At 39.2% G+C, this 18,037-nt stretch overlaps 1 protein-coding gene and 1 long non-coding RNA gene across 16 annotated transcripts in view; one reads left to right on the top strand and one right to left on the bottom strand.

The window, feature by feature from the left end:
- PCDH15 (protocadherin related 15) overlaps nt 1–18,037 on the top strand; it is a 771,473-nt gene that overhangs the window by 285,804 nt on the left and 467,632 nt on the right. For all 15 annotated transcript variants that reach the window (XM_045024749.1, XM_045024750.1, XM_045024752.1 and 12 more), the window contains 2 exons: nt 1,606–1,766; nt 7,904–8,059. In XM_045024749.1, the coding sequence (XP_044880684.1) occupies nt 1,606–1,766; nt 7,904–8,059 (317 nt within the window). The remainder of the gene's footprint in view (nt 1–1,605; nt 1,767–7,903; nt 8,060–18,037) is intronic.
- LOC123374609 overlaps nt 7,711–18,037 on the bottom strand; it is a 72,365-nt gene continuing 62,038 nt past the window's right edge. Inside the window, exons 5-6 of the long non-coding RNA XR_006581137.1 lie at nt 11,014–11,104; nt 7,711–8,146 (exon numbers count right to left, since the gene is read on the bottom strand). This is a non-coding gene — a long non-coding RNA (uncharacterized LOC123374609). The remainder of the gene's footprint in view (nt 8,147–11,013; nt 11,105–18,037) is intronic.

An 18,037-nucleotide genomic window follows, 5' to 3' on the forward strand; every position in this document is an offset into this window, starting at 1 on the left:
CTAGACAGTCAAGTTTGGTGGATAGTCAAGTTTTCCTACATTACTCTGTGAACAAAAGGTTAGAGTGGTCACATTTTTGGAGGGCGCTAGCAAGTCTGGGATATGGGTGATTGGACTCAGGCTCTCATAATGCAGTGTAGATGCTGGAGCCCCAGGTTGGGACCCAGGGTTCATCCGTCCTACTTGGGGTTACAAATGAATGTAGACACTCAAGCCATAGGTTAGCAAATACAGGGTCTGTTAACTCAAGCTATACTAACCCTGAGCTTACATTGCAGTGTAGACATACCATCCATTACTACTGTTACATTTTATTTCTTTTTCTTTTTCTTCTATTTTCTTTTTTCTGTCTATTTATATTTTCTATTGTCTTCTATTTTCTGATACTCTCTTTCTATCAGAAGCCTTAGTCACTGAATTGAAATATCAGTCTCTCCTCACTTAATGTTGTAGTTATGTTTCTGAAAAATGCAACTTTAAGCGAAACGATGTTAAGTGAATCCAGTTTCCCCATAAGAATTAATGTAAATGATGGGTGTAGGTTCCAGGGAAATTTTTTTCACCCCCCCCCCCCCCACACACACACAGTTTTAAACAAACAATTTAATTTAATACTGGTATACAGTGATGATGATCGTGAAGCTTGGTTGAGGGTGGAGGAGTCAGAGGGTGGGATATTTCCCTTACTGCTAAATGATGAACTAGCAATTGGCTGAGCCCTCAAGGGTTAACTCTCTGAATCTACAAGGCAGCAGGAATGGAGAGAGATATATGCATTTCCCCTTTAAGTACTGCAGCTACTGCAAGCTCATTCCCTCCTGAGCCCTGGTGTGTCACCCCTGCTCTATGGAAGATGGGGTAAGCGGGGTGCAGGAGCAGGAGGGAGGGGGACACCCTGACATTAGCCCCCTTTTTTCTTCCCCCCACCCTCTAGCACAGCAAGCAGGAGTCTTGGGGAGCAGCTCCAAGGCAGAGAGCAGGAGCAGCACATGGCAGTGGGGGGAGGGGCAGCTGCAATTGCTAGCCTTCTGGGGAGTGGGGAGCTGATGGGGGAGCTGATAGGTGGGCTGCCGGTCCACACTGGTTCCAAGCCCCCACCAGCTAGTGGCAATGGACTGCTCTTCCTGCAAGCAGTAGACAAAGCAGGCGGCTGCCAAATGACGTTAGAAGGGAGCATTACACAACTTTAAACGAGCATGTTCCCTAATTGATCAGCAACGTAACAACATTAACGGGGTTGACTTTAAGTGAGGAGTTACTGTATTTTCCTTTGTTCATGATAATTTTGGATGACAGATGACTGGGGGGAGCAGCAGGAATCATGATGTTAACAGAAAATAAGGACCTAGATAGTGGGACTAATCACCAAGGTAAAACTTGCAGTGATTTTTTTTATAAAGCGTTTACTTCAGAGGTCCCTAGAATAGTTTATATTGTAGTTAGCCAAAATAGGTCTTTTGAGGTGGAATTTTTTTTATACCAATTAAATCCGCAATATTTAATTAAAAAAAACTAGAATGAAAGTGAATTATTCAAATGCATTGAAATTTGCTTTATAGTACACATATATGAATGTATTCTCTTTTATCCATTTTTTTCTTGCAGGCACTATCCTAGTGGACAGTATGCTGATAAAAGGGACAGCAGGAGGGACTGATCCCACTATTGAACTCTCATTGAAGGACAACATTGATTACTGGGTGATTCTGGATCCCATCAGCCAGAGGCTGTACCTAAACAGTACTGGACGACTTCTGGACAGAGATGTTAGTTTATTTCCCAGACTTTTTTCCCCCTCCTAAATCTTGGACCAGGGAGGCAAGCATTTAATAGTTAGAAATGGAAAGTTTGCTAAGAGTGACTAGAAAAAAATAAGTAGAGTAGTAACAGGGTCCAGGAAACAGAAACATTCTGACTTGCTGTTTTATAGACATACCAGGTGTTATACTTTATGTTGTTGGACAGAAGACATCTCTGCATTTATTTTAAATTAATGGTATTTCAGGACATAATCAATACATTCAACAGCATGGGAAGTTCACATTTTCAAGTTGTACCTATGTGGTAATATACATTCAGTAACAAGCTAATAGTACCATGTAGTGTTGCATACTCCCTTTTTAATGTCCAAGATTTATTATAAACATAATAATTTCTAGTTCTCTTTCTAGACAATATAGAAAAGATACATGGGCAAGTTAACTTGGTTCTTAATGTTAACTTGTCACCTGCTACAGATGTCTGTCAAGGTACATGCATAAAAGATTGTACAACAAACAAGTTGAGACTGCAGTCAAATAGAGGTATATGAGCTGGTGAAAATAAAGTAATAACTGACCTAAACTCAACTTCAAAAAAAAAGATTGAGGTAGATTTTTTTTCTCTCCCCTCCACATTTTTATTTTTATTTTCACATAACTTTGCTTCCTGTTTCTGGATGGAAGCAAAAGTGTTGAAATACCTTCCTCATGAGCGTCCTCTCCTGGCGCACTTCTAGTCCTGCCAGAAGCAAGGAGTAACAAAAATATTGTGAGAATCGAGACTTGTGAGACTTAGAGCCCAATTATGTAGATGTAAGAGGACCTCAGAAGATTCAAATAAGCATCTGAGGTGTTGTGTTCTTACTCAGAATACCAGTTTATACTTTGTGTTGTTCCCCTGTGTTTAACCCTCACACATCTTAAAGGAGCGTTGTCATATCAAATTTGAGTTGTGTAAAAACAAACCTTTGCGAAATCTAAGGCCAACAGGAATGTTTTCATTGATGTATAACTCATTCAATAAAAATACCCCTAAAAACAAATCAGTATCCCCCCTACATGTCTGATCACCAGTCATTGTAGCAGTGTGTTAATACAAGGAACCTGAATGTAAAATCAATTCAAAACTGACTATAGACAGAAGTGAAGGGGCCTGATCTGAAACCTGTTAAAGTTAACTGGAATCTTTCTGTTGGCTGCAGTGGGCATGGATTAGGTCCCAAATGACTAGTTTATTTTCATTATGTAAAGTGAAATAAGTGTATTAAGTAAACAGAGTAATAATGAAATGTAATTAGGTTTATTTAAATTATCCCTGATTTAATTTACATATATAAATTTGCCTAATTTAATTCAATTTTTCTTATTTTGTAATTTTTTTCATTTGCAAAGTGTACCCATCACATTCTCTAAGCATCTGTACATAATTAGCAAAGTCACATAAAGAAACGCACAGCAGAATGGGCACAGACTCTACCAACTTCCCAACAAAGAAACTCAAGTGCCTCTTAGATAATCTCTTTGGACAAAGAAATATGTAGATAGGCCTTGGATCATCCCCCGTGCTTCATGTAAGTTCAGTTTTTGGACAGAATATAAGGAGACAGACTGTAATAGAACAGGACATCCTAGGACCCAGCATAGACATGCAGAATTATTCTTCTTAGCTCACCGCACTAAGTGAGTTCTATTAGCTCTAACTAGGGCCAGAAAGAAACTGTAGGAAGAAGACAAACTCAGAGCACACTTAAGTTTTAGGGTTTTTTTCTGTTTAAGTGAACAATACATACCTACCCCAGAAAGTGGGTGAATTTGGACACTAAGAACAGCACACAAACATTAAATTAAAGGAGGGTAGAGTATCTTAAATAGCCATGATCTAAACCACATAGGCTTTTATAGATAAAAACCAACCCCTATTATTTTCCTTCACTGTGTCCCTTTAAATGCACTTTGTTCAATGCAGACTTATTTATTTGAACTTTGTCATCTGGTGCAATGACTTGATTTTATAAAAAACAGATTTATTTTTAAAATCAAATTGTTTTTAGTCTCTTCTCTCTTCCTTTGGGTTATTTTAAAATTTCACATTCTGCAAAAAAGTACATTTTTGAGCCAGATCCTCTGCTTAACTGACATCAAAGTCGCTGTGCCAGTTTACACCAGCTGAAGATCTCTGTTCATGTGGATATTGAAAACTGAGAAAGAGGTCTTGATTCAACCTTGCTCTCTCAGCGCTATGTTGAGATTTAGACTGTTATTTTTATTTATAACCATAGCACTTCCAGATTGTGCTAAAGTAACTGTGTTTACAGAATTATAAAAGTTGTGTTCTGAAAAGCACTGCTTCACTGTCAGGGATATACTGTAACTGAAGTGGAGGTGACTATATTTAGACCTAGCCTATACTGATAAACATGCCTTTCAAAATGTAATGTGAATACCTGTACCTTCCATACACTATCTAGTCAGAGAACTTGCTGACCTGATTGCTGTTCTATATTGGTTAACTGTGGCTTGATTGCAGCTGAAAGTGGTTTATAGTGCTATGAATTTATGTTAATTCTCTACCATGGCAACATTCTTAAGAAAGAGAAACAAATAGGTCACTACATGGGAAGTGGATATAACTTTATTTTAGGCTTTTTATGCATTATTTTATTGGTAATATGTCCAGCATATTCTACTGTTATGATTTTGGTGCCATCCATTGCTTGCAGTTAATTAATTATGTAATATTAGTAATGGTCAAATACAAAAGTGTGAGTGTGGAGTGAAATTCCTCATGTTTGCCTCACAAATTTCAGAATTTGTGAGAACAGAAATATTTTGAGAATACATGTGGCCTCAGTTTGAGAGTTCATGTAAGTCAAAATCTAAAGAAAATGAGAAAATCCCAGTGGAAAAATTTAGGTAAGGTTCCCCTTATGTCTTCAAGATCCTTGCCTCCATCAAGAGCCCTGCCACACAACTCCTCTTCAGAAACAGGAATACCTGTAAGATCCGTGGAATTCTGAAGAAACTCTGGCTGCATTTATTTAATGTAAAAAATAATTACGTTTTTTTTAATGAGCTCATTAGGTTTTCTTAAACATTCAAAACTGGAGTCATGCAAACCCTTCATATCAAAGCCTGAAACAATACAAAATCTATAAAAACATTAGATATTTGGCAATGTTCCATTTGAAAACTGTATAAAACTCGATAGTTTGGATGGATTTTTAACTTTGAATTTTTGGGGTTTATTTGAACTTGAAAATCAAATTAGTATAGGAGTCTCTGGGTATCCAACAGAAACTGAAGTCCCACTGTACTCGAAAAGTACAGCTTTATTCTTGCAGTAAATTAATGTAATCCTCCGGAGGTTCTTTCCAATTTTTCCATCTCCCATCTATCCCTTCCATGTCAATTTACTACTCTTTGCAATCCAGATGAAATCAGTTTTTGCTAGATTTTCACCTGGCCTGAATCTGGAAACACCCATTCTCCATTTCTCTCCTTTGTTTTGCCTGTCTCTCTGACCAACACACAAATGAATATTCAGTGAAACTTACTCAGAGATCAAAAGTTATGGAAATTTATACTGTGTATCTTGCCTGTTACCACAGCTGAGATATGAATTTCTGGTCCATAGACAGCACAGAGTAAGTTCTCATCTGATGGAGCCCTAGCACGTGTTGGTTTATAACATATGAGCAATAACTGGTGTGTTTTTAATTTATTTTTTTTAAACAAATGATGCTTTGAAAAGTTTGGGTTTAGCTTGTTTCCAAGGTTGTTTGTTGTTTTACAATTTTTGAGGGTGGTGGAGCAGATCTTAGTTGATTCAACTGATTGAATTTATGAGAACAAACAGAGTACTTTTTCTGAACTGTCCAAGGCACTGGTTCTCAACCTGTTTACCATAGTGGGCCACATATCCAGCTCTCTGTGTTATGTGGGCTGCATCCACGCATATATACTACCTGTATGGCCCTGAGGATGTCACACAGGCTGCAGCTGTGTGGTGATTGGGCCCCTTATTTGTTTTTAAAGTTAAAATTTTGTTTGCAGATGCACCCCCAACATACTGAGTGCTTGTATAAAATGGGGATCGGGGAAGAATGCACTGAATATCAATACCCACATAAATAGGCTCACCTGGAGTCTATAGATATATCTATAAGATCATCTGCACCCTTAAGCAAAATATATGGGCCTTATCTAATATGTAAAAGATAAATATACCTTGGCTCAGTCAGAGCAACGGGGACAGAAAATTTCAGAGTCAAGGGTCATGCACTGACAGTCTCCAGATACTTGTATGGTAGAACCTCAGAGTTACAAACACCTCGAGAATGGAGGTTGTTCCTAACTCTGAAGTGTTTGTAGCACTTGTTCTTTCAAAAGTTTACAACTGAACATTGACTTAATACAGCTTTGAAACTTTATCATGCAGAAGAAAATGCTGCTTTTAACCATCTTAATTTAAATGAAACAAGCCCAGGAACAATTTTCTTGTCAAATCTTTTTTTTAAAACTCTCTTTATTTTTTTAGTTTACATTTAACACAGTGCTGTACTCTTATTTGATGCGGGGTTTGGGGGGGGGAGGGAGGGTCTTTTTTTTTTTGTATTTGCTGCTGCCTGATTATCTACTTCCAGTTCCAACTGAGGTGTGTGGTTGACCAGTCAGTTCATAACTCTGAGGTTCTACTTTATCTAGAAACTGTTAGTTGGGGGTCCTCGCTAGGGCACAGCTGCTGTCACAGAAAATAATAGAGACAGAAAAAAAGCTCTCTCTTGAGTATCCTGAGAACTAGCCACATGGGAATGGTAGGAATCCAAATATGAGATTTAACAGAACCTCAGACATCACCCCTCGTTTACTTAAGGCCCATTTTTTCACAATATCACAAATCATTTTTATGGAATTAAGTTTTTGGGGGATTTTTTCAAGTATATGAATAAATATGTTGACATTGTAACACAGCTTTAGTAACTATTTAATTGTATCAAGTAAATTATGCATTTCTTAAAGACTGTCTCTTAATATGCTTGCCATATAGGAAACAGCTGTATCTTGAGCTCTGAATGACTTGTAAAAATATAATGTAAAAACTGGCTATATTGCTGAATAGATCCAGTATGCCCATATTTTGTTGTTCAATTGTGTGTATTTAATATAGAAGAAAAACAAATGTTTGTGTTTGTAGATGTTAGCATTGGTAACTAATGGAACATTTGGTAAAATTTATCATTATTGCACTTACTTGAATGAACCTATTTAAGGAAATAAAATTAAATTAAATTAGCCTGACTGACTTACAGATTTAGTTCTGACACACAATCCCTGATTCATAAGCATTTTTCAGTCCCTATACTCTCACTAATCTACTTGCTGATGACATATTTATGGCCTTCCTATACAGCAGAATGTAATCTATTCAAATGTAAGATTACAATGTATGTTATATTAATCACAGGAAGTTCTTATCTAGAGTAGTGATCCATTACCTCTAGAATGTATCGCTGGCTAAATTCTGTCTGTGCTACTTACAGCTGTAGAAGGAACTGGACTCTGGAGTGCCTACCCTTACAGGTGACCTGGCTGTTTTAACTTATGAATACTTATCAACTCTAAGTGATGGGTTAGTGCACTTGAAGCTGTTTCCAAGAACTGTGTGACCTTTCAATTCAAACACTACTACTCAAAATGGGATTAGAAATTGTAATGGAAAGGCATATATTTTATCAGTCTCTTTTGCAATATTTTGAATATTCATACAAAAGATGTCATTTTATTGTCCTCTGAATGTGTCAATTGATAAATTTTTAAAAATCACTATCTTTACTTTGAAATATGCAGCAACATGCTAGTAGAACTGACAAGCTGCAAGAGAAGCTGTATGAGAGGCATGTGTTAGTTCTACATAAATTTAAAAAAAAAAGTTGCAAAAATAGGTCTAGGTTGGTTTGTTCAGGGCACTGTCTCTGAGAAACTTTCTAATCGAGAAATGTACAATAACAGTAAATAGAATGATATAGAAAACATATTTGTCTATAGTAAACATAGGCCATATTGACTGTGGTGAAGAAGTTGAGTCTTCTTTAACTATGCCTCACCTTTCTGTGTATTATAAAGATGTGTTTTCTCATTTACAGCCACCAATGTCAATTCAATCCATTGTGGTTCAAGTCCAGTGCATTAACAAAAAAGTTGGCACCGTTATCTACCATGAAGTACGGATTGTGGTGAGAGACAGGAATGATAACTCCCCTCATTTTCAGAAGCAGCGATACTATGTGGCAGTAAATGAGGTCAGCGTCACTTAATATCTCTTTTTCCTTTGCTCCATTTCCTTGGTGTAGATTACAGTTGGAAAATGCTTCTTCCCATCCTCTTTCCTGTTTTCATTTAAAAAGCAAACATTCAATTGTAAGAAACCCTTTTGTTTCTAGATAGTTTTTTCTAGAAGATGTGGCATGATTATTATATTGGAGTTTTTAATATGTACGCTATTCATTTGCAAATATAGCATAAAGTTTGGCACAGCTCTCAGCAGAGTGCTTGTATAGTTTTAGCTTTTAAGCATTAGGGAGCCATTCGCTGAAGAAACCAGATCCTTACATTGGATCACAATGAATAAAAGCATCAGTTAAAGTGCAATAAAAAATGAATATATAATTATATCAACAGAATTGAACAGTGTCATAGGATAATGCTTTCCTATTACTACATAAATGCAGAGGCAAAACTGAGGAACTTGTGGAAAACAAATGCCATGTCAGGAGTCATTTTTTTAAAGAAAGAAACAATAATCCTTTGACAAAGTTGTATTTCAGTGTAAACATTTAATTTACCTCAATTCTGTACATTAAGTGGCCTCACAAATGGAATTATTTTGACTTATCTTGTTTGTATGTCAGGGAATGATTGGAACGGCAAACTAACTGAATAAACAAGAGATTTGAGGTTTGGGGAATTGAGGGGTGGATTTTGCTATATTTGTGAAACTAAGTTATTCTGTTTACTTTCTCTCCTCTGCCTGTCTCACTTTACTTTATTCCTTTTTATTTTTATATATTAATATTGTACTGGATAACAATGGTAGCAGCATAAGGAATAAGAGTTCCTGGCAACTCAGCTTGGTGGGTGTGACAATCAAGGTACAGACACCCCAAGGGGAGAAAGGAAGGTTTAAACACCAAAAATAAGCAGTTAAACCAATGATTGTATACTATGTGATTGTGCTATAAACTCACATTGAGTAAGGCCTTTTGTGAAAGATTGTAATGTTCTGAACTTGATAGTCTTTAAGAGATATGTACAGACCATGGTTAAGAATATATGTATGTGTATATACATACACCTCTACCCCGATATAACGTGCCCCGATATAACACGGGTTCGCATACAACGCGGTAAAGCTCTGACACGCTGCTCTGAGCAGCATGTTAAGTGTGTCAGGCCAGGCTGGGGCCGAGGGGTTCAATAAGGTGCAGAGGTTCTCGGGGGCAGTCAGGGGCTCCCCCAGGGTTTGGGGAGCAGGAGCTGTGGGAGGGCATTTTTGGTGGCCTCGCAGTCCCAGAGTGGCCTGGGGGATTAGTGGGAGGCTGGGAGCAGTCCACTCTGCTTCCCTCACCCTGGCCCCAGCTGTGTCGTTTAGGGGAGGGGACTTGGGGGAAGGGATCTCCCCACACTCACCAGCAGCGGGGAAGCGGAGCAGCCGGGCCCCAGCCTGCTCCACTCCACCTTACCGCCGCAGGTGAGTACGGGAGGACGTCCTTTCCCCAACCTCCTTGCACTCACCTGCGGCAGGAAGCGGAGCACCACAGCTGGGAGGTGGCAGAGTGGAGCGGGCTGGGGCCGTGTCACTCCGCTTCCCGCTGCAGGTGAGTGCAGAGGGCGTCCTTTCCCCAACCTCCCCACACTCACCGGCAGCGGGGAGTGGAACAGCCCAGCCCCAGCCAGCTCCACTCTGCCAGCTCCCAGCCGTGGCGCTCCACATCCCGCTGCAGGTGAGTGCAGGACCTTTCCCCAGCCGCCCCGCAGCAACATGGCTGGGGCCGAGGCTGGGGCAAAGAAAGTGGAGCAGGCTGGGGTCGCGTTGCTCTGCTTCGCGCCGCAGGTGAGTGCATGGGGGGGGTAATCCTTTCCCCAACCTCCCTGCACTCCCCAATGGCGGGAAGCGGAGTGCCACGGCTGGGAGGTGGCGGAGTGGAGCGGACTGGGGCCGGGCTGCTCCGCTTCCTACTGCTGCCAGTGAGTGTCTGTCAAGGGGCAGGGGAGGGCGGTGGATAGGGGTCAGAGCAGTCAGGGGACAGGGGGGTTGGGTAGGGGGTGGAGTCGTGGGGGTGATTAGGGATGGGGTCTCTGGAGGGGGTGGTCAGGGAACAAGGGACGGGGGTGGGGGTCAAAGCAAATTTGATATAACACGGTCTCACCTATAACGCGGTGAGATTTTTTTGTCTCCCGAGACCGCATTATATCGGGGTAGAGGTGTATATATAGAAAATGGCAACTGTGGTGCAATTTTAACATCACCTCACAATAAGCTGGTAGAGCGATCAGGCAGGGAGGGGCTACCTCCCACACCACTTGTTTACACAAAACTGACTTCAAGTACCCATCCATTGTACAACCCAGGGAAAGACTGGGGTGGGTGGAACCCAGGGAAAGACTGGGGTGGGTGGAGGCATTAAAATCAATGGGAAGACACTGAGACATCTTGACTATCAACCCCAGATAATTTCCCTCATTCTGAATAACCATGAGCTGTCATGCCAGAAGTGGGTGAGGGGCGGGAAAGCCGTTTAATAAAAGAACCTTGAATCTGAGGTGTTCATCCAGAACTTCTGCCAAACCCAATAAAAATGTATGTGCAGATAACAGGTGTGGTTTTGTGCTGGGCCTCTCAGCACGGAGGAGGGAAGTAAAGGTAGCTTTATACCTCTCCTGTATTCTGGGCTGCTCCAGTGGTTCAGCATTACAGCAGTTGTGATGCCCTGCTATTACAGCAAGAGCTGTGGAGACAGGGAAGGTGGCATCATAAGGCCAGGCAGAGCAGCCAGCCCTACTCTACTCCTGCCCTGGAGGAATTTCCCTGTAGCCCTTTCCTACTGCTACGGTCCCTGTATGTCACTAATGTACCAGAAAGCGGTTGTGGTTGAAATGAGAATCTAGCCCAAAATATATATTTTCCAGGCACTTGGGTATTCTAATCAAAAGAAACTGAATATTTATAAGCCTAAACTCAAGTCTTAAAACCCACCTGCATAAGAAAACATGCTGAGGGTGACAGTACTAGGCACAAGCGGTTTCTTAGACTTCTGACCAGAAAGTTCTTTGAGACTATCTTCTTCCTGCAGTGGAATAAAATGTAGGGGTAGAAGTTCACTACTATGTCGATTGCTTACGCATGTCCATTCCAGTGTAGGTATGCGTGTGCCCCTTCAGTTTCTTCTTGCTGCTTGCAGTCGGCAGGGCCCTTTATACCAGTGCTATGAGCATGCGACAACAGAGGGTGCTGGACCTGACTCAACAGATACCACTAAGGGGAAAAAAAAATCTGGCAGCTGTGCTCAGGGTGTGTGCACACCTACATTGGAATGGACATGTGCAATACATCTTGAAGAACAACAGTTACAGAAAGGTTAGTAGCAGGTTTTTTGTTTTGTTTGTTTTTGCTTCAAGAAAACAGGAGGCTTAAGTATGTGTGATCAAGAGACAAATAAGATAAACATAGTATGATAGGCAGCACTGTTAGTATTAAGATTACCTAAACTTCTATTATAAGACTCTGAAGGTTTTAGAGAGTAATTTAAAAAAGTTATTGATAGTGTCAGTTACCAGCAGAATACAACATTTTTCCAGTTTAAAATATAAGAGTGTACTAAACTGTTTCTGAATTATCTATCACCTTTCTATTTTCCTTTTTGGTTTACATATGAGGTATAATGAAAATATTTGTGTTTAATTAATATCAAGACACTAAAAAAAAAGATGTTGTGTGTATGACCTCTAAACTTTGGCAGAAAGAAATCTATTATAATGGAGATTATCCTAGATATGCATGCATGCATGCATTTTATAATTATAGTCAGTATAATTACAAGAAAACTATTTATGGGCAAAGATTAATTTATTGGACACTATCAGAAACATCATTTTAATGAATGGAATTCCTCATATTTGAAGTCTTTTTTATCTTTAAATTATCCACAAATCATTATAAGGAATATTTTAAAAATGTAGAGAGCTCTAATTTTATTTTAATATAATTCCCAATCTTGCTAATCTGCTCTTCTGTCATGTTAAAATTAAAAATTTCAAATTAACCCCATATTTTAGCAGAAAGCCCTGGAGGAACTGGACCCAATATATCTTGCATGTCTTCTCTTGTTTTGTACCGTTGTGCATAGGCTTTCATCTTCATTCACACTAGAAGACCTCAAGTGTTACAGGAAGAGAAGATAAGAATTTGCATGGTCAAATATATCTGAATTTCAAAGTCTCCTTTAAATTCAGGAATGGGCAGCAGTCTCTTTCCATACATCCCTTCTAACATCTGGAAACTTGAAATGTGTTTTTAAGAATCTGTGGGAGTAGAATCTGGGACTATAGGGATGCTAGGCTACTGATGCTCCTGTATCACGATTGGAAGCTTAGGCAGGGTTTCACCTGTAGGCCCTGTGAAGCTAGGCTCTGCAGGAAGTACTGCCCAGCAGTAATAAACAACTCAGGTAACTATTAAGTGGAAGAATTGACATCGAAGGTGAATAATCCACTTACCAACTTTCCTCTACAACTAATTTACATGCAACAATTCTGTTGATTGTAATGACTCATTTATATGAGGGAGCTTAGACGTGTCAGTTCTCATATGTAGAATCCTTCATCCCACTGTCATTGCTCTTTAAAGATTTTGGGGCTGCATGATAGCTTCGACATCAGTTCTTGAAAGGCTCCCCATGGCACTACTGCATTGGCTCCACTGTGCACTGAGGTAGCACTGCCAGGGTAACTGAACCACAAGTACAGGGGGACCTCTTAAACAATGGAGACATTGGCTCTTGGGGAATTATGTTCTTCCTGCCCCCTACCACTATATCACCAGTCTTATTAACACTGACTTCTAAATCAATAAGCCAATGGCAAATTAAGGAACTGAATTACCAGAATATTTTAGTTGTTTCCCCCCCCTCTTTAGTGTACTAGTGACTCTCCCCTTCAAAGTAAAAATAAAAAAAAATTAAGGTTGATACTCATTTGGAAAAATCTCATGGTAACTTTCTCTTCAGTTTCTTCTTCTGTACATGCAGAAACATTTTAATAGTAATAAAAAGGAAATCCCCAGACAAAAACTACATTCAATTACTAATATATATTATCAACTTTAGCTCCATGTGAAAGGCTAAAACCATTACGGATGTTGTAATTATCCTAAAACCAAGTTCTACAAACCCAGAAAGTTTAGATTTAAGACTAAACTTAAAAGTAATACAAATGTGTTAGGTTAAGAAATGCATAGCTAACTCATACAGGATCCTAAACACTACCCTGTACTTTTGCCAAAAGGGGAAAAATATGAAAAAGTAATGTATCTTTAAAATCAGTTTAGCCTTGGACCGCAGACCCTAAATTTCCTTAAAATCGTATAGTTATTGCATGACATCACTACAAGGCACAGTTAGTTCTATTCACTTCTGTCTTAACTCAAGTTCAGCTTCAACTTTGTGTTTTTCATCCATGACCTGATAGTGTCAAAATATTTGGCCATATTGGTGGTAGTGGTGTGGTCTTATGTAATGCTATGTAGAGCTATGTCATCTGAATCTTGCTTTTTTTTTGAGGTCGTGTTGTCTGACCAGCTCACCTAGAAGGCTGCATGTAAATGTAGAGAATTGACCATTGTGGGACTCCACAAATAAGGGGTCCTATCATTACTCATTAGGTATGTCGGTTGAAGACATTTTAGTGCATTGCCTTGGACCTCTGCCCCCTCTCTCAGGTGGGATGGCAGGATCTCATAATAAACAGGGTCAAATGCTGCAGAGAGGTGTAGGAGTATGAAAATTGATGTCTGTCCTCTGTCCGTTGATGGGAGAACATCAGTGTCACCCAAGCAGTTGTTTGGGTGCCTTAATTGTGCATTTCTTACCTTAACATGTTTGTATTTCTTTTAAGTGTAACCATAACTCTGGATATCTGGATTTATATTGCATGGTTTTGAGAGAATTTCAGCTTCCCTGTAATGTGTTTCATCCTTACGTCGCTGTTACAAATTCTCAACCTTATCTCCATTTTAATATAGTTTTTGTTTAGAATATAAAAGTGAATTCATCATTGACTAATACAATTTAAAAGCTAGGTTAGCAGCTTTATAATAAGGATAGAGAAGTGCCTTGTAATTAATGAAGATTTTTCTCTTCTTGGAAACCAAAATTTTTTGGCTAGTGTTCAAGACTATGTATGTCATTTGAATTCTTCACTTGCAGAGAATGCAGCATTTATGCAGTACTGTTTCTTGAACTCTGATTGTCTAAAAATATTGGCACTGATGCTGCTGGTAATTACAATTTAAGCTGAATTTACTTCACTTTCAATGTAATTACTCAAGTCTTTTTCTGTATGGTATTGAAGTAATTAATCTCTTTTGGTGTACATCATCAAAAATGCATTAGCTCGCAATGATTACTTGTAAATCTTATTTTGTTCTGCTATGTGACCCACTGTGCCAAATTCTTCTCTTTTTCTAACATTGTTAATAAGCAATAACAAGAGAATGCATTCTCAGTGTGTTATGAAGGTGATGAATATATCTATCAGAATGTATCTTCCCAATGCACATAAATAATTCCAGCAATTTTATTTGTTTAAAGTTTCCTGTGTAGCTTTCACCTATGGAAATAGAAAGCTTACTGTAAGTTTTTCCCCTTTGCTTGCTTAGTCACATGCTTAATTCCAAGATTTTTTTCTTTCTATTTCTTACTTGATTTGTTTCCAGTCATTGCTATTGTTTGCAATACATTGCCTTCTCCACAAGGACAGATCATCTCAGTCTTGTTACTAGTGGTGATAATGGCTTCCTTTACAAATGTTTATAGTTTACCCAATGTAAGGCCAGGCACCCACAAATGGCCATCAGTAATCAGTTTGGAATACTGTTTTGATGTCTGACTTTTTGGAAAATTTTAATGCCTTCCTAGCAGTTCAAATATCTAGAAACAAAACTTGCTTGTTTTTTTGTTTTTGTTTTTGTTTTGTTTTTAACTGCAAGATATTGCAGGTAGAGAATAAGCATGTCTGATGGTTAGAGCAGAGGTCGGAGAGTCAGGTCCAATAGTTTCTACTCCCGGTTCTGTGTCTGATTTGTATCACCATAGGGACATCAGTTAACTTTTCTGTTCTTCTCTTTACCTTCCTGTACAGAGCTGTTGTGAGGTCTAGCTAATATTGTAAAGTGTAGAGCAGTATAGAGCAGTGTGCCAGGATCCCCGGGGTGCAACCTGGAAATGGGATAGTGCTGTGCCCCCTTAACTTTCCAGCCTGGGCAGTCTCTCACAATGCTTTGCTAGTGACAAGCAGCAAACCCCTCCAGGTGTTGTTATCCCTCAGCACAAGAGCCCACACTGAGCTATATTGCATGAAGTCACCCAAAGCCTCTCATGAATCACACGGAGAAAGATACCAGCCAATTCCCGCCAGCTCCGCAGCCTTACACCCCAGAGTTGTACCATCTTATACTGGTCAGAAGCCTGGCCAGTGTAAGTTTATTAACCAGTCTGCCCCTCCCTCAATGTGGAGAGGACATGCACCTGCCTTGTAAACTGAGCTGAGATTTCCCAAGCACTTCAAGCAAAATACACTGTTTAGGTAAAATATAAAACAGATGTATTAACTATGGAAAGATACATTGTAAGTGGTAGGCATAAGAAGATCAGAAATAGTTACCAAAGAAAATAAAAGATAAATGCCAATCTAAATCTTCAACCTTATTACACTATGCAGTATTTAGATCAGTAATTTCTTCACCCCACTGGATGTTACAGTTCATAATACACCGGTTTCCCTCTTAAACCTGGACCAGTCTCCTCAGGTGAAGTTGTCGTCCTCTAAGCATTCACCTGCCCTATTGCTGCCAGCATAAGTGTGGGAGGAGAAAGACGAAGACAGAATGCCACAGTCCTTCATTTCATATTCAGTCCAAGTGCCAAGAAGACACTTGCCCGGACATGTCCCGGTGAGCTTTGCTGAATCACAGTGATCAAGTAAACCCTCATTGTGTGGACTTGTGCAATTGAACTATTAGTTGATTAATGGTCAGTTAACAGCCACCTGGCAATAAGATTCTCAAACTTACAACATATTTCAGTAACAACCATACAGCAAAATCTCATAACGTCATACACACTAATGATATACATATTTGGACAGAACAACTTGTTTCAGCAGATCATGACCTTTCATGTGATATATTACTTGGCATGCTTTGCATAAAACCTCACAACCACATATGAATGATGAATATGGGGGTTACAGGGTGCCATTTTGAGGTACAGTATGTCGCAAGCAGTCTTATTTGTCTTTTCTGAAAAGATCTAGTTACCACTAAAGTCAGTGAAAAAAACCCTCCCATTGGCTTCATTGTGAGGTGAACAGGGTCTCTACTTACATTGTTCTGGTGGAGATTTTTGTATTAACTATCATATATATTTTACAATAATTATACTTAAGAAAATCTATAGATAGTATCATAAATCTGTTTGGAAGATGTGTTTATTACATTCTTATCACTGGACTGGGTGGGAACAGGTCACCCTCAGGATCCTTATTGGGCAGGTGTGTGTGCCATCTCGCAAAAGAGCCCTTTCCTTTCTCCCCACCAGGACATATTTGGAGATTGTGAAATGGCTGAGGCTGGACAGAGTGCAACAGTGCTTCAATTATCCTAGCCACTCTTTGGTCATGTGAGGTTAGGGGATGGGAATATGTTTGCGAGGGCTGACGGGCTCCAGTGAACAGCACCCCATTTCTTTAAGAATTTCCAATCTCACAGCAACCATTCTTTGTGCTGAAAACTACCCCACCTCATCTGCCCTGTTAGCCTGTGAAGCAAGAAAACTGTAGCTTTTACCTCAGTATAATTTGATGAGGTAAACCCCAATTGGAGAGAGTCAAGGTCAATCCTAATAAACTACATTCAAGTAAAAATTAGCTTTGCCTTGTGTCTACTAAAACTTTACATCAAGAAAGCGAGTTTTTTAAAAGGTCTAGTTTATTCCAAAGCAGAATGAAAACAAATGTTAAAACCTCATTTTTGGCAAAGGAGAACTTTTGTTTAATGGGGCAGCCCTAATATCCTCATTCTCTTGCATGTCTTGATCAAGGGGGATTAGCATAAATTTGAGGTGATGTCATCATCTTGCAGCAGCCACTTTAAAAAAAGCCTTCATGGAAGAAATTATTGGAGAGAGGTTTTCCCACTGGAAGTGGGGCCAAAAGGAAGAAGACATTCAAATAACAGTGGAAGCAGAAAGAAGGAAAGTTTGAAATAAATGATGGATGAGGCATGAAGAAGGATAAACCAAGAGCAGAGGTGTGAGCATGTTGGTTATGCAGAGGCCTATATCAAATGTCTTTGAGGCAAACTTAAATACACAGTGTTTTACATAAATATTGTGTGGTTGATTTTGTGCTCAAAATAATAAAGCATCTTTTATTCTTTAGAGACTCTGAGGATTCATCTTCCAACACATTAATTTGGCTGTCAATCTGAAAAAAAATTAACATATACAGTCACATTTTATGTGCTACACTGAGCTTCCAGGTTTGTTTTTTTTCCACTGAAGTAATAAGTAGAAGGAGTTCGTAGTTTTTAGAACCAGCTTTCCCTAATATTCTCTACCCTAGGGAAAGGCCAGTAGTTCACAAGCTATTTTACAGTGTACTGTCAGAAGGAAATTGGTATGAAAGCAATTTTGTATGACAAAAGAGGTCATAAGAACATCCCATACATCATCTCTGGACTGATTACCAAAACATATTGGTTGCTTATTATCATGACATAGCATTGCCGTTTGCTATACAAAATCCATTACTGTTTGTTAAACAGTAAGCAGTATGGCTATGAATTTCTGGAAGAAAGATTTTTTCCTCTAGTTTCTGCAGTATATGTTTAGAATAGAATATATTTCTATATAACCACCTACTGTTATATCAAATTGCTATTTTGGTGCTCTTTACAGGAAAGTTGCTCTCTGGAATTGTTTATGTATTTCAGGATTTAATGTGAA

The sequence above is a fragment of the Mauremys mutica genome, chromosome 7 (assembly GCF_020497125.1).
Source record: "Mauremys mutica isolate MM-2020 ecotype Southern chromosome 7, ASM2049712v1, whole genome shotgun sequence".
Lineage (NCBI taxonomy): Eukaryota > Metazoa > Chordata > Testudines > Geoemydidae > Mauremys > Mauremys mutica.